The 15,345-nt window shown below is 35.2% G+C and overlaps 1 protein-coding gene across 1 annotated transcript; it reads left to right on the top strand.

Annotated features, from left to right (window-relative positions):
• The first annotated feature begins 6,122 nt into the window (after nt 1–6,122).
• On the top strand, nt 6,123–9,463 carry LOC110910445 (FT-interacting protein 7). Its single transcript, XM_022155083.2, has one exon. The coding sequence runs from the start codon at nt 6,348–6,350 to the stop codon at nt 9,396–9,398; it is 3,051 nt and encodes a 1,016-aa protein (XP_022010775.1). The 5' UTR covers nt 6,123–6,347; the 3' UTR covers nt 9,399–9,463.
• Nucleotides 9,464–15,345: the final 5,882 nt, after the last annotated feature.

Below are 15,345 nucleotides of genomic sequence, written 5' to 3'. Positions count from 1 at the left end.
AAGTGTTCCAAGCTTTGTAGAGGAATAAATAGTGAAGAAAAGTTGCCTTGTTGTTTTGATAGTTTAGATATGTTTGGAAAGTGCAAATGAGGGTTAGGGAGGTTGTTTATATAGTGAGTGAGTGAGTTAGGTTTACTGTTAAATGAGCTTTAAAGATGATTAGGTGAGAAAATTAGGTGAAAAAGCTAGCCAATCTGCGTCCAAAGAAGGTCTGGCTGCGGATCACGGTGCCTAGCGACACGCAGAGGGTGAAAGGATTTGTGCCACGTGCCGCGGCGCATTCTTTCCGGTCAAACTTCCTTTTTTACACTTCAGCCCCTCAACTTTGGTTTTTATATGATTTTAGGCTATAACTAGTACATTTAGCATATAATTAGGTATAAAGCAAGTATAAAACCATAAATTAAGTATAGTGAATGCACATGTAAGTATTTGCACGTATAAATAGTATCCCAATGCGTATTTACGACCGATTGCATGAAAAACAAGTACGAGTTTGCGTGAGAGACGAATGTATTAAGTTTGTACATATATAAGATAAATGTTTAACAACCATGTATAATCAATGTATAATGTATATAAAATGATCAAGTTTTATTATGATCAAAGCCTCGGATTACACTGATTGGAAACGAAATACGATACAAAGAGAATACAAGTTTTCATAGAATGAATACAAGACAAACTTTCTAAATAAGAAAAGTTACAAAAAGCAAGACGTTACACATGGCAACAATCACACAAAAAGAAATGGTTCAAACGACGTGGACATCATGACCGATGCCCACACTGAATATAGAATGCATCATGGCTCGTTGTTTACGATGACACCTTCTTGGGAGCCTCTTCGCAAACCTACAAAGTGGCATCTTGTACCATCGTTTGAGCAACGACCCATAGGTCAAAACGGTCTAAATCATCAACGCCTAGTGAATCATCCTTGTCCGATGCTCGTTCTACTTTTAACTTAAACGATGATAATGATGAATTGAATTTTGAGGAACCCTAAGAGTTGCCACAACCAGTATGTAGGGATAGAAGCAAGGCAGCAACACGAGCACGAGGCACCTGCTCGACAACACTATCGGATGGCCCATCAAGGTTAGACGAGTTCGAAGATAGACTCACTCAGCTGCTGACGATCAAGGAAAAGGAACATGAAATGAAATTGGAGAAACAGATCGAGAAAGATTTGAAGTTTCTCGAGAAATACCTTTCCCACCTATTGGAGGAGAACCGATCCATTTTCGAAGCCCGTAAGGCAAAATCCAAGCAAAATATATGTAGTTTTTTAATAGGTTTTTATTTTTTAAGCTGATTGTTTTTTTTAATTAAGCATGTAGTTTTTTTAAGTAACTTTGTAGTTTTCTTTAAGTAGGTTGTAATTTTTTTTATTAATTTATTAAAATTATGTTTGTTATATTTTTTAATTTTGTTTTAAATAAAAAGGGTATATAAATTAAAAAAAATTAAATAATTAGGTAATCATGATAGAGGCTTTAAACCATTGTATGCAAGTTAAGGGGAGGCCTTTAAAACTCCTATGTGACATGGATCATATGTGGTAATGATGTGGCATCATAAAGCCCCTTGAGACTTTATACCACACCACTCAGCCTAACATCACTAATGTATTAATGAAAATCCCATTAACTAACCCTGTTAACGAAGCGGCACAGTGTTTCGCTTGTTAATGAGTGACGTGGCTCCATTAATATCTTCTTAGTTAACCCACAACACATAGTCTTATAAACATTGGAGCATCCCCAAGGTTGGTTTTCACGTTTTTGTCACGTCATTCATTTTTATTCTTGTGATGGTTAATTTTAGAAGTTGTTTTTTGGGATGTTTACACAAAAACATTAAAAAAACAAGTTAGTGATGGGCCCCATATACTTTTAATAAATATAGTATATAGAATGTGAATGAGTGGTTAAAAATTTAAAAGATAGTGGTGTTGTGATAGTGGTTTTATGTGTTTTTAGGTTTTCTTGTTGGATGAGTTTTTGTGTTTTTAAAGAATGAGTTCTTTAATGAATGTGGCAACCGTCATATGTGTATTTTATGTGTTTTTAAGGTTTCTTATTCTTGATGGTCTTTAGACTCTTAGTTTACATATTTTGGTATTGTATTTTTTATGCCATCAATTTACAAAGCAAATATCTTCTTCAACACCTACCATTAATGTCATTAATCACTACCACACCCACGCTATCACGATAATTGGAACCCTATCCTTCTCGCCACTAACTATCATCATCTCTATTCTCTTATCTAGGATCATCAATCGTCACACTTTCTCCTTACATTTACCTTCAAAAACCAATAATGAAAGAATCACGATACGAAACACCAGTACCACTAATCTTTGCACCTCTTTCATTTCCGTTTACATGTTAAATTTAGATGTTAGCTAACTAATTCCAAAATCATCCCATTTCCTTTCATTTCATGTATTAAAGTCAAAATAAAAAACCAATATGCTTTTAAAACCAAAGAGCAAGAAATGATGTTGTTGCAAACCCCTATCAAATTCAAGAAACAAAACCAAAATCCAACGAAACATAATCTCATTGATTTCAACCACACAATACCCCTAATTGACCGAGAGCAATAATTATAAAAAAGGAGAGGCGATGACGCATTGGGGAATATAACGATGCAATATGTTAACGAGCGAGAAAGGATGGGTGTGGGAGCGTGAAGACGATATCTTTGCTCGGCTATTTCCAACATTCTTTTACGTTACAAATACGTCGTAAATTCAGATTTGCTACGCATTTGCGACAAAACCTTAATGTTGGAAAAAACCGCATATGAAACCATTTACTACTCAATTTTCAACGTATTTTTGATAAAAATATGGTGTCGGCAATTTGCGACACACTTTATTTTACCAAAAATAATTATCTAGTAGTAAAGTTAGCAACAAATTTGCAACAAAACAATCAAAATCAATTTTTGCAATGCATTTAGGACGTAATATTTAAAAAATTTAAAAAACTATGAAACGCCCACAAACTCGGGGTTTTCGGATATGCGATTTATATATTCACAAGTAGTTCATAACTGTTAATTTTCATTCAAACGTAGCGGAACACAAAGTAATTACAAAATAGACAACATAAAATCTTAACACGGGATGTCAATCGTCACGGGTAGGCTGGGTAGCCTTCGCCACAAACCAGCCTCTAACTTGTCCATCAATCTCATGTGCATGCTAAAAGTCAGTTACGCTGAGTGAGTTTTATTTTTTGATTAAGCAATGATGGAATGGGTTTGACTTGTGATTTAACATGCTTAATTGATAAGCCTTACGAGCTTTTATGTGCTTAAATGTGTGGAATTGAATAACTACGAGAAATCGATGTGGTATAGGTTAAACACAAACACTGGACGTGTTTAGGGAAACAAAAATGGAATGGAAATGAAGACATTGGAAGATGACATGATAGGGGATTAAAATATGAAGACGCGAACGGTGAAGAAAACAGAGTCGAAATGAAAAAACTTAAACTGAGTAATTCTTTGGGCTTATTGTGAGTGTTTTTATTTACTTTCTCTTTCAGTTGTTATATTGAGTGTTGTTATTGTACGAGTGTCGTAACAAACTGAATCGATACCGTGTGAATTTCTATTATACCGAGTATCGATACCGTACCAATATCGCAACGAACCAAACTGATATTGATCAACGAAATTCCCACCGCACCACACGAGAAAATCCCACTAATTTATTTGTGTATACTAAAGCGATGATTTATATAAACTCAATTTTTAATAAATAAATTAGATAATTTTTATTGCGTCACATCCAAATTAATCTCTACTTCATTACTATTTCCAACCTATAAATTACCAACATGTTTTTGCTTTATGTTGTGGTAACATGTGCATTGGGGGATTTTCAAAAAAAAAAAAATTGCATTTTGCCTTTTTAACCTACAAGTTTCTATCTTTTGCATTTTAATCCCTTAACTTTTTTACTAATAACCCAAAACTTTTCATCTTTTACAATTTAACCACAACACTTTTTTGTTTTCAACTTTGTACCCCCATACTTTTCATCTTTCGCAAGTTTCCCGTTTTACGTTTCGATTTGAGTGGAGTCAAATTGTGGTTTATTTTTTTCCCTTTTTAAAAGCTCTAATTAACCTCTTTTGATTATACGTGTCAGCTTTTCCGTTATACCCGTTATCTTTTCTATGTGTGACTCGAGGTTACATATAATATGTTATGATTGTACGGTATAAATTTGATTTACTTTATGTTTGATCCAATCGTTATGCTTATATAGGTTACATTGAGTTCAATCAGATACAACGAAACGTGTGTTTTCATATAGTTAATGCATCACATAACGTTTGGACTAATCAATTCGATGTTTGCGATGTACCCGCGCCGCAACGCGCGCGGAATCTTATTTCTAGTTTTTATTATTTTGCCAATACTATAGCATACTTTTAAACAAAATCTTAATGCAAATTAATTCCGTACGTTAATGATGGTTAGAAAATATCTAATAGTTGTTGATTTTAGTCAATGAACAATTTATAATTTTCCTTAAATTAGTCAAACAGCAATTTATAATTTTCCTTAAATAATACGATCAAATAATTAAAATTGTTTCTTTAGCTAGTGAATATTAAATGCCACTAAAATAAAATATAGAAAATAATTAAGTATATATTAATGGTTGCATGCACGCATAAAAAAAATAAAAAAAAATGAGAAAGAGTTATACATGCATTAAATTATAGTACCATATTGCATTAAAAGGATTGTACTTTTAGTAAAAAAAAAAAAAGCTGCAATGAAGCGCGTGTATGGCACACACAAGTGATAGCGCGAGTGGATAATGAATCACTTCCCCAAAATCCAACTCTCTTTGCCTGTCTTGTCTTGTTCCCAGACGTCACCCTGCCTATATACTCAAAAATCCATTGTTACATCTCCATCTTACTTTCTATACATGTGTGTGTATGTATATACACATTGGCAATTTGAAAACACTTTCGTATTTCTAAGCTTGCTTGGAAAAAATATATAATAGATTGAAATTCGTTTGTTTGAGTTATGTTGAGTATATAAATTATACATTTTAACAAACAAATATACTCAGTAATATCTTATTATTTATATATAGATCAATTTGTGAAAAAGATTTAACATTTTAAAATAAACAAGCTTACTCTTTAAACAAGTCGACTTTGAACTCAACATTTCACTCGTTAAAATAAAAAAAAAAATAGGAATTTTCTTTTTAAATAAACAAACTAACTCGACAAGACATAAATTTTCTTGAGCTTTTTACAAGCTGACCTCAAACCCGACATTTTAAGATTAAATATTACAAATTTTCGTTTTAAATAAACAAGCCAACTCGATGAGCCACAAATTTCTTTAAGTGTTTTACATGCTGACCTCAAATCCAACATTTCACTCGTTAAGTTAAAAAACATAAAGAAACAAAGGACCTAACCCAAAGAGCCACAAACTTACTTGACTTTTTACAAGTCAACCCTCAAACTCAACATTTCACTCGTTAAGTTAAAAAATACACACAAACTCAACATTCACTCGTTAAGTTAAAAAATACACACAAAGTCAACATTCACTCGTTAAGATAAGCTGAACAAACTTGATTTGTAAACTAGCCATCCATCACTTGTGGCCTAGTAGAAGAGAGATTTGGGTTCTCCAACGGAGACCTAAGTTCAATCCTTACTTGTATCACTTGGTGGATAAGACAATGATAGATACAGTCTAGCCTCCTTGCAGAGATGCTAAACTCTATCATGAGCCCACCCGGGCTTTCGTCTCACCGTGTTTTACGCCAGAAAGTTATACTCTTTTGGTGGCACAACGACTGTCAAGTGGCAACCGGCGATATGGTTTCCTGGAGGACCGCCAAAGCCAAACTCTGAAGCCAACGCGTGTCCAGTTAAAACAAAATAGTTTGGCCGGAGTGATACAACAAGACTCTCGAATTTTAAGAAGTACGGTAGCTTAATACAAAGAAAGTCTTCGTTCCAAAAAAGAGCCTAGTTAAGTAGTTAACCTATGTATACACACAAAATACACCATTCTCTCTCTACATATCTCTGTTTATACACCATACACACTCAACCGTTCCTTTCATATCCCCTCTCTCTCTATATACACACCATTCTCTCTCTAAAACACCACCTGTTCCTTTCATCTCTCTCATATTCTCCTTGAGCCACTCCACTCCATTGTCACTTTACTTCACACTCTCAAAAACATCAACCACCCTTTCACCACCATTCTCCATTCTCTCTCTCTCTCTCTAAAAACCCCAACATTTCAAACCTTTGAAACCAAACATGAGCAAAGAAAAACTTGTAGTGGAAATCTTGGGGGCCCACAATCTAATGCCAAAAGATGGTGAAGGTTCATCATCTGCATTTGTTGAAGTTGAGTTTGAAGGTCAACGACAAAGAACACAAGTCAAATACAAAGATTTAAACCCTGTGTGGAACGAGAAGCTTGTGTTTCATGTAAACGACGTCGTTGATCTTCCCTACAGGACTATAGAAGTCAACGTGTTTAATGAAAAACGGTCAAACAACAGCCGGAATTTTTTGGGTAAAGTTAGGGTTTCCGGTACTAGCATTGCACGTGAGGGCCACGAGGAGGTTGTTCCTCAGCTTCACACGCTTGATAAACGTAGCTTGTTTTCCCACGTGCGTGGTGAGATTACGTTTAAGTTGTACTTGTCGGTCAAAGAGCAGGTCAAAGGTGGTGGTGACGGCGGTGGAGTGGTGGTTTCCGGTGGGGTTTTGAAAAAAAGTAAGAAGTTTCAGCAGCAGCAACAACAGAGTACAAACGGCGTCGTTTCGACCCACCAGGGTCAAGAAAACAAGAAAATGACCCGACCCGACCCGAATCACATGGCCCACAAACCCGACCCGACTAAAAATGAACTCAAACCCGTTGTCATCACATCCATCCCGGGCCCACCTATCTCCGCCGTGGGCGCCGCCGTGAACGGCGGCGCCGGTGGTGGCGCCGCCAACGGAAACCGGGTTGGGGTGTTTTCCGGTGGGTCAAATGAGTATGGTTTAAAAGAAACAAACCCTCATCTTGGTGGGGGCCACTTGAATAAAGACAAAACCAGTGCTACTTATGATTTGGTGGAGCAAATGCAGTATCTTTATATCCGGGTGGTCAAAGGGCGGGATATTCCGGTGGTCAACGGCGGAGAGGTGGTGGCGGAGGTCAAACTTGGCAACTATAGAGGGATAACAAAAAGGGTTGCTTTGAACAATGCTGAATGGGATCAAGTGTTTGCATTTTCTAAAGATACAATTCAGTCATCAATGGTGGAGATTTTTGTAAAAGAGAGGGATAAAGATGAGTATTTGGGTCGGGTTTGGTTTGACTTGAATGAGGTTCCGAAACGGGTCCCGCCCGATAGCCAGTTGGCGCCGCAGTGGTACCGAATGGATGATAAGCGGGGCGAAAGGTCGAAAGGGGGCGAGGTTATGTTGGCGATTTGGTTCGGGACACAGGCGGATGAGGCGTTTTCGGAGGCGTGGCATTCGAAGGCGGCGAACGTGCATTTAGACGGGCTTTGTTCGATTCAATCGAAGGTATATCTTTCGCCTAAACTATGGTATTTACGTGTTTCGGTTATTGAAGCGCAAGATGTCGTTTTGGGCGAAAAGGGGTCGGGTTTGATGCGGTATCCCGAGCTTAATGTGAAAGTGCAAGTTGGAAACCAGGTTTTGAAGACCCGAGCGGCTCCGGCTATAGCGGGCCGGAGTCTCTCGAACCCGTTTTGGAATGAAGATTTGATGTTTGTGGTGGCTGAGCCTTTTGAGGATTTTGTTATGTTGAGCGTTGAAGATCGGGTTGGGCCGGCCCGTGAGGAGGTTTTGGGCCGGGTTATGTTGCCCGTTTCGCTTATTACTCGGAGGTTGGATTCGAAGGAAGTGGCTTCGAGATGGTATAATCTCGACGGGCATTTCGGTAACCCAAACGAGGCGAAAGCGGTTGTGAGATTCGCTTCACGGATCCATGTTCGAGCCACTCTCGATGGCGGGTATCATGTGCTTGATGAAGCTACAATGTATAGTAGTGATGTTAGACCAACTGCCAAACAGTTATGGAAGCCTCACATTGGTGTTCTTGAAATGGGTATTTTGGGGGCTTCTAATCTTATGCCTATGAAGATCAAAGAAGGTAAAGGCGGGTCAACCGATGCTTATTGCGTGGCGAAATACGGGCAGAAATGGGTCAGGACCCGAACCGTTGTCGATAGTTTAGCTCCGAAATGGAACGAGCAGTACACTTGGGAAGTTTTCGATCCATGCACGGTTATCACAATCGGGGTTTTCGATAATTCACGGGTCGATAAAAACCCGTCTGGTGGTGGTGGAGGGGGGACTCGTGATTCGCGTATCGGGAAAGTTCGGATTCGGTTGTCTACGCTTGAATCGGACCGGGTTTACACTCATGCATATCCTCTATTGATGTTGCATCCTTCTGGTATGAAGAAAATGGGTGAGCTTCATTTGGCTGTTAGATTCTCTTGTGCTAATATGGTTAACATGCTTCATATGTACACTATGCCTTTACTACCTAAAATGCACTATGTACAACCCTTGTCTGTGACCCAACTAGACAGCTTGAGATACCAAGCCTTGAATGTGGTGGCTTCTCGGCTCAGCCGATCCGAGCCATCGTTGGGTCGGGAAGTGGTCGAGTACATGCTCGACCACGACTCTCATATGTGGAGCATGAGGAAGAGCAAAGCCAACTTCTTCCGGCTCACAAACGTGTTGTCTTGGCTCGTGTTTGTCAACCGGTTGATAGAGGGTATGCGGAACTGGAACATGCCGGTTTACTCGAGCATGTTCGTACTCACTTTCATGATCATGGTACTGATGCCGGAGCTAATCGTGCCGTCGATACTGTTGGGATTCGCGGTTATCGGGCTGTGGAAATACCGATTCCGCCCTCGAAACCCGCCTCACATGGACACCCGTCTCTCGCATGCCGAAGGCGTTCACCCCGACGAACTAGATGAAGAATTTGACTCGTTCCCGACAAGCAGGAGCGCGGAAATCGTAAGGATCCGGTATGACCGGTTGAGGAGTGTGGCTGGTCGGATCCAGACCGTGGTCGGAGATATGGCAACGCAAGGCGAAAGGTTCCAAGCGTTACTAAGCTGGCGAGACCCGAGGGCGTCGTTCTTGTTTGTGGTGGTGTGTTTCTTTGCGGCCATCGGGTTCTACCTTGTGCCGATCCGGTGGGTGGTGGCGGTTTGGGGGTTGTATGTCTTGCGGCCGCCGCGGTTCCGCAACAAGCTGCCATCAAGTGCTGTTTGTTTCTTCAAGAGGTTGCCTACTATGGCTGATAGTATGTTGTAGAGTTGATGTTTTAGTTTATTTTATATTATGGGGTTTAAAATGTGTTGCTATATTTTGGGTTGTTAGCATTATTTAGCAAGACTCCAAGGTAGTTATTTGTTTTAATTTTAATCATCAGCCAGATCTTTTGAAACATTCTTGTATCCTGTGTTTATGTACAAGTAATAGTGTTTGGTGGGACTATTTAAATCAACACTGGTTACAAGAATTTAAGGTTGACTTTTGGAGGAAATTAGATTAGTGGTGTTTATCGAATCAAATAACGAATTTTTAAATTACTTAAATTCAATTTATCAAATTTTTATTTTTTACACGGATTCGTATTCGATTTGATTACTATTTGAAACTCGAATTCGAATAAATTCGACTTAATTCAAATTCTCCAAAAAATAAATTATTTTACTTTCTTTTTTCTGAACTACTACAAACTAATTATATTCAACATAAAATATAATAACATGCAAAATTAATTAACTATCAATATGTCAAAACACCAAAATTTAGAAGACAGGTTGGCGACTGATAGCGATTTAAGTTAGGTAAAGTTTAGTAGTATGAGCTATTAGCCAGTAGGTTTGATAGTGTATGAATAATAAATTTATTACCTATGGATGTAGTTCATATTTTGTCCAAGTTATATGTGTTTTTATATATATATTTTTTATGTGTGTATGTACATATATTAAAAAAATTATATATAAATTGAATTCGAATTTCGAATCGAATTGAAATAAAAAATTCGTATTCGATTATTGGAATCGAATACGAATCAACTCGAATTCGAACCTTATTAATCGAATTCGAATCGAGTCGAATTTTGAATTCTTCGAATCTGAATCGAATTCTTAACATCCCTAAAGTAGATTATCAACCAACTTATTATTCAAATGTTCATGTTCGTGTTACTGTTTAATGTGTTTTGTACTTTTGTGTGGGTTTAAAGCTCTCTTATTTAATGTGTTAGTGTAGAATATGACACGGTTTTGACACATAGTATATACATGTTTACACTATAATGTTATAGTTTGTTTAGTAAATATTCTTTTAATATATTGATTGAATTAAATTCCCCAATCACTACTAGGTAAATGGTTGTGCTATACATGTGACATATCCTTCTAGCTAAACATGTAACTATTAATAACAATGTAACATATCCTTTTAGCTAAACATGTAACTATTAGTGACATTTTAGTGAATAATAAATAATAATAATAATAATAATAATAATAATAATAATAATAATAATAATAATAAATAATAATAGTAATAAGTTTTGAAACAAAAATATAAAAATATCCGGTCAACAATACAGCCCAATGATAAACATGAATGTACAAACTGCAAAAGGTACCATCTGGTGGGCATGCTGGTGCCAATGGCTACAATAAGACTTGTCATTTTGTTCAGCAGCTTGCTTTGGGTTGGGACACTTACTCAGTAGCTTTGTGTCCCATCTAACTTGCCTCATTCCATCATTCAATTCTACTTTTGACCATATGTTATTTAAAACCTTATCCTTCATCAACACAAATGTTCCTATCTTTAAAACGTTTAATACCAATAATACACATAGTAATGACAACAAAACCTAGAGAGATTGCACAATAATGCAGTTTTAGTGCGTTGGTAGCTTCATGACCTTTTAAAACTGATAAAACATGTTTGGGCTTGAGCCCGAGGTTTTACCATAGTGATCTCCGGGCGAGAGGTTTCATCTGGAATGGTGGTGGCCGGTGGGCTGGGTCACCAGCGCCGAATTAGTTCACTCAGTTCGCAAGCTACACTAGTATTCACTTTTGAACCTAGTCATATATATATATATATATATATATATATATATATATATATATATATAGGATTAGGTTCAAACGTGAACAAAATCCCAAGCGTGAACTGCGTGAACTGATCTGGGCCCTTGATTTTTATGATCTTGAGATTTTAAGTGAATGGCATGATGGTAATTATTTAGTTATTTGTTACTATTTAATTAAGTGAATAAGGGTATTTGTGTAATTTTCCATTTAATTAAATTCCATATTTAATACGGAGTTATCAAAATCAGTTACCTAATCCTATTTTAATGTGATTTCAAAAATATATTTCAAACTTTAACAAGATTCCAAATCAGTATTCATCCAAAATACCTAGTTCGACAGTTTTTTTTTCTTTCAATCATCTCCTATATTTCAGAATCGCATACTCTTAAATCATCTCCTATATTCCAAATCAGTATTCATCCAAAATACAAATCGATACCACTGTCATGTGTTGATAATCGAAAAGTAAGACACAGGAGAGATGAAGAGGGTATGTGTAACATGAGAGATGAAGAGGGTATGTGTAACAGGAGGATATATTGGCTTATGGGCTGTGAAGCTTTTGTTTCCAAAGGTTACGGTCCATGGAACTGTTCGAGACCCATGTAATCTTATCTTCCTTATTATTTAGTCAAACTATGACTTCAGGTTTTAGATCATATTCCTGTAATTTTATTAGTTTCTACCATAAATACTCGGGTAATTTTCTGTTAAACATCTATGGCGATTTTACTTGGTTTTGATTCAGACTTAAATGACCCTTTTCTATTTGATTGCGATATTAGTTGACTCGTAATTCATGTAATTGATATGAAGGTGACGAGAAAAAGTATGGTCATTTGAAGAAGTTAGAGAATGCTAAAGAGAGGTTGTTCCTCTAACCATGTTCCTAATCCCGAGGTAAATAAATGCGTGAATTAATGTTGTTTTTTACAGTTAAAATAAAATCAATCAAAATAAGGAGGAAATTTAGGGGAAAAACATACAAAGTTATAAAACCAGGGCTCGAATGAGGGAATTTGTGTCACGAGGAAATTTTGCTCTGTTTTTAATGCGAAGCACACATGTATATTCTGATTTTGCTCTGTTTTTAATGCGATGTACAAATGTGTATAGCGTCTGTTTTTGTGATATCTCAGTTTTTTTTGTGTATTGAACGTGTAAAGTTGTTGATGTACACTTGTGAATTATGCAAAGTATTAGTTGCTGAGATTTTTTGTTCAATTCTTTGATTTTGCTCTGTTTTTAACGCGATGTACACATGTGTATTATGATTTTGCTCTGTTTTTAATGCGATGTACACATGTGTATTCTGATTTTGCTCTAATTTTAACCCAATGTACACATGTGTATAACGTCTACTTTTGTGATATCTCATAATTTTTTGTGTAAAGTTGTTGATGTACACTTGTGAATTATGCAAAGTATTAGTTGCTGAGTTTTTTTGTGCTATTATAGGAGATGTCGTTAACGAGAAAAGTGGAGATGGAAGGTCGATAAGAATGATTCAGCATACAACGTGGCGAATAGTTGTAAAAGATTATGTTTTTTGTTTTTTCGATTATGTTGGGTTTATTGTTTTTACCAAACTGGAACTTGTAATTATATGTTTTTTTGTTTGGTTTGGAAAACATTATGGAACTTGTAATTTGTTAAATATAAAATAGTTTTACAGGTATTGTTTCTATGTATGTATTATGTAGCTAATTACACATATCTACAATGCTGAGTACACATGTGTACTGTTTTGTTTATATCCAAGTACACATGTGTATACCGTTGAAATATGAAAGTTACGTGGATCTTAAAAATCGAAATTTTAATTATGGTGATGAAATATGAAATAAAAATTAAGATGGAAATCTGGTGATTTGTTGTTTGTTTGGATAATTATATTATTAATAAATAAAAACATAATGTGGATAATGAATTTAAAATAGGAAAGATGTAACTTAATTCAATTTTTAAAATAATGATTTAAATCTTTTTTTTTTTATAATTACAATCCTACCCTTAACAATTAAAAAGGAAATCAACCGTCCAGATATGTTCACGCAGTTCACTCTTGGGAGGTTGTTCACGCTGGAACCATACCCTATATATATATATATATATATATATATATATATATATATATATATATATATAAAAGGTGGTTCGTTAGGAACCACCTTTTGTTGCGAGAACCGCGAGAACCAATGTGAACACAACCAAAAATGCCTAAAAATAGCTAAAAAATACACATTTTTTTTAAATATTTTTTATAAAAAAATCGCTACTTTTAGTAGCAAAAAAAAAAAAAAAATTGCTACTAAAAGTAGCGATTTTAACATAAAAAATATTAAATTTTTTTTTTAGATTTTTTAAGGTTTTTGGGGGTTTAGTTTTTAGCATTTTAGCTTGAGGGGGTGGGGGGAGGGGGGGGGTGGGGGTGTGGGGGGGTTAGGGTTTTTTTAGCTATTTTAGGTTGTGTTCACATTGGTTCTCGCGGTTCTCGCAATAAAGGTGGTTCTCGCATGAACCTTACCATATGTGCATATATATATATATATATATATATATATATATATATATATATATATATATAGAGTTAGGTTCTATACAGAACTCATATTTTGTGCAGAACTATTGAGAACTCTTTAGAGCCATTGATCTATTAATCAATGGTTGAAAATAGATTAAGGTGAATTGTAATTAATTGAAAATTTGAAAAATAAATTATAAGATACATAAGGGTACAACCGTAAATAAACTTTAATTGAATTCAAATAACCCTCAAATATATGCCCTTTTTTCTCAGCTTGTCCATGTTCTTTTTCAATTTCGATCTATTGAATCAGGATTTTGATTTTATCGATGAAGTCTATTAAGTATATAGAAAAGGAATTGGGATTTTTATAATTATTGCTGAAAATGGATATCGTTCAAGTTTATTTGTTGATTTTGAAAGCTAACATATATGTAATTGTCATGTGTAATTCTTTTAGAAGTATAATCTTCTATACTATATAATAAAAGAAACTCAATTGAGGACACATGTCATTATATGGTGAGTTCTCGCCTAAACCCATTATTTAATATATGTATTTATTTAATTTAAAACAAAAGTTATACATGTATTTATTTAATTTTAAAATATCATTCGCAATTTCGAATTAATATATTAATTGAAATCGTGACACATCTTTTGACATTTGGAAGACTTCAAGTTATCTTATTTTTTATTTTAAAATATAAGTTGATTTAATTTTATTATCTTTTTAATTTAAAATTATTTATTGTTTTCAAATTTTAAATCAAGTTTCCTTATTTTCTTTAAAGGCACCTTTTATTTTGTTGATTTTTTAGTTAAAATCTTGAAAATTTTAAAAATCATATCTTCCTATACTAATAAATGAAAATCTTTTTTGGAAAAAAAAAGTAAACTTTTGTTTTGCTCCCTGTGGTTTGATCGTTTTAACGATTTTGCCTCAGGCATTTAAAAATAGTCATTTTCCTCCAATAGTTTGTTATGTTTTTTTCAATCAGCTCAGTTAAATCATACACTTAAAGGAATGGTATTTTGATAATTATATATATAAGTACTAAATTATTTATTATTAATTACTTAAATATGCTTTGTCTTTTTATTTATTGATACTGAATTAAAAAAAATACAAAACCTATCTCTCCCTCTCTACATAATTAAAACTCATCTCTCTCTCTCTCCCCACCACCACCTGCCGAGCACTGCTACCACCAGCATCACCATCCAGCCGCCACCACCATTATCTCATAAAAACTACCCCCAAATCTGTTCGAATCTGCTAAACTTAAATTACGCCCCAAATCTGTTCAAATCTGCTAAACTTAAATCCAATTTGATGTTCTTTGCCATTACTTCAAAATTATTCAGTGTTCGCACTCAAGAACAATAACCTCAAAATCTAAACCTCAAAATCAAACCAAAAAATACCCAGAACCTTGAACCACAAAATCCAACAAAAAATATCCAAATTCACCCAAATCCATATCTTTTTCCCCAAAACCGATCTTTATAAAACAGAAAGCTGAAACCAATCACCACTTCACCTTCAAAATAATCACAACCATTAAAGCCGAAGATCTGAGATCCCCATCCATCATAT

Source organism: Helianthus annuus, chromosome 15, assembly GCF_002127325.2.
Source record: "Helianthus annuus cultivar XRQ/B chromosome 15, HanXRQr2.0-SUNRISE, whole genome shotgun sequence".
Classification (NCBI taxonomy): domain Eukaryota; kingdom Viridiplantae; phylum Streptophyta; class Magnoliopsida; order Asterales; family Asteraceae; genus Helianthus; species Helianthus annuus.
The sequence above is the reverse complement of the archived record's forward strand: the minus strand, read 5'-3'. Positions and strand labels throughout refer to the sequence as shown.

Bases quoted from the DNA above. Each gene is read 5' to 3' on its own strand.
- LOC110910445 (XM_022155083.2), top strand. From the start codon at position 6,348: ATGAGCAAAGAAAAACTTGTAGTGGAAATCTTGGGGGCCCACAATCTA.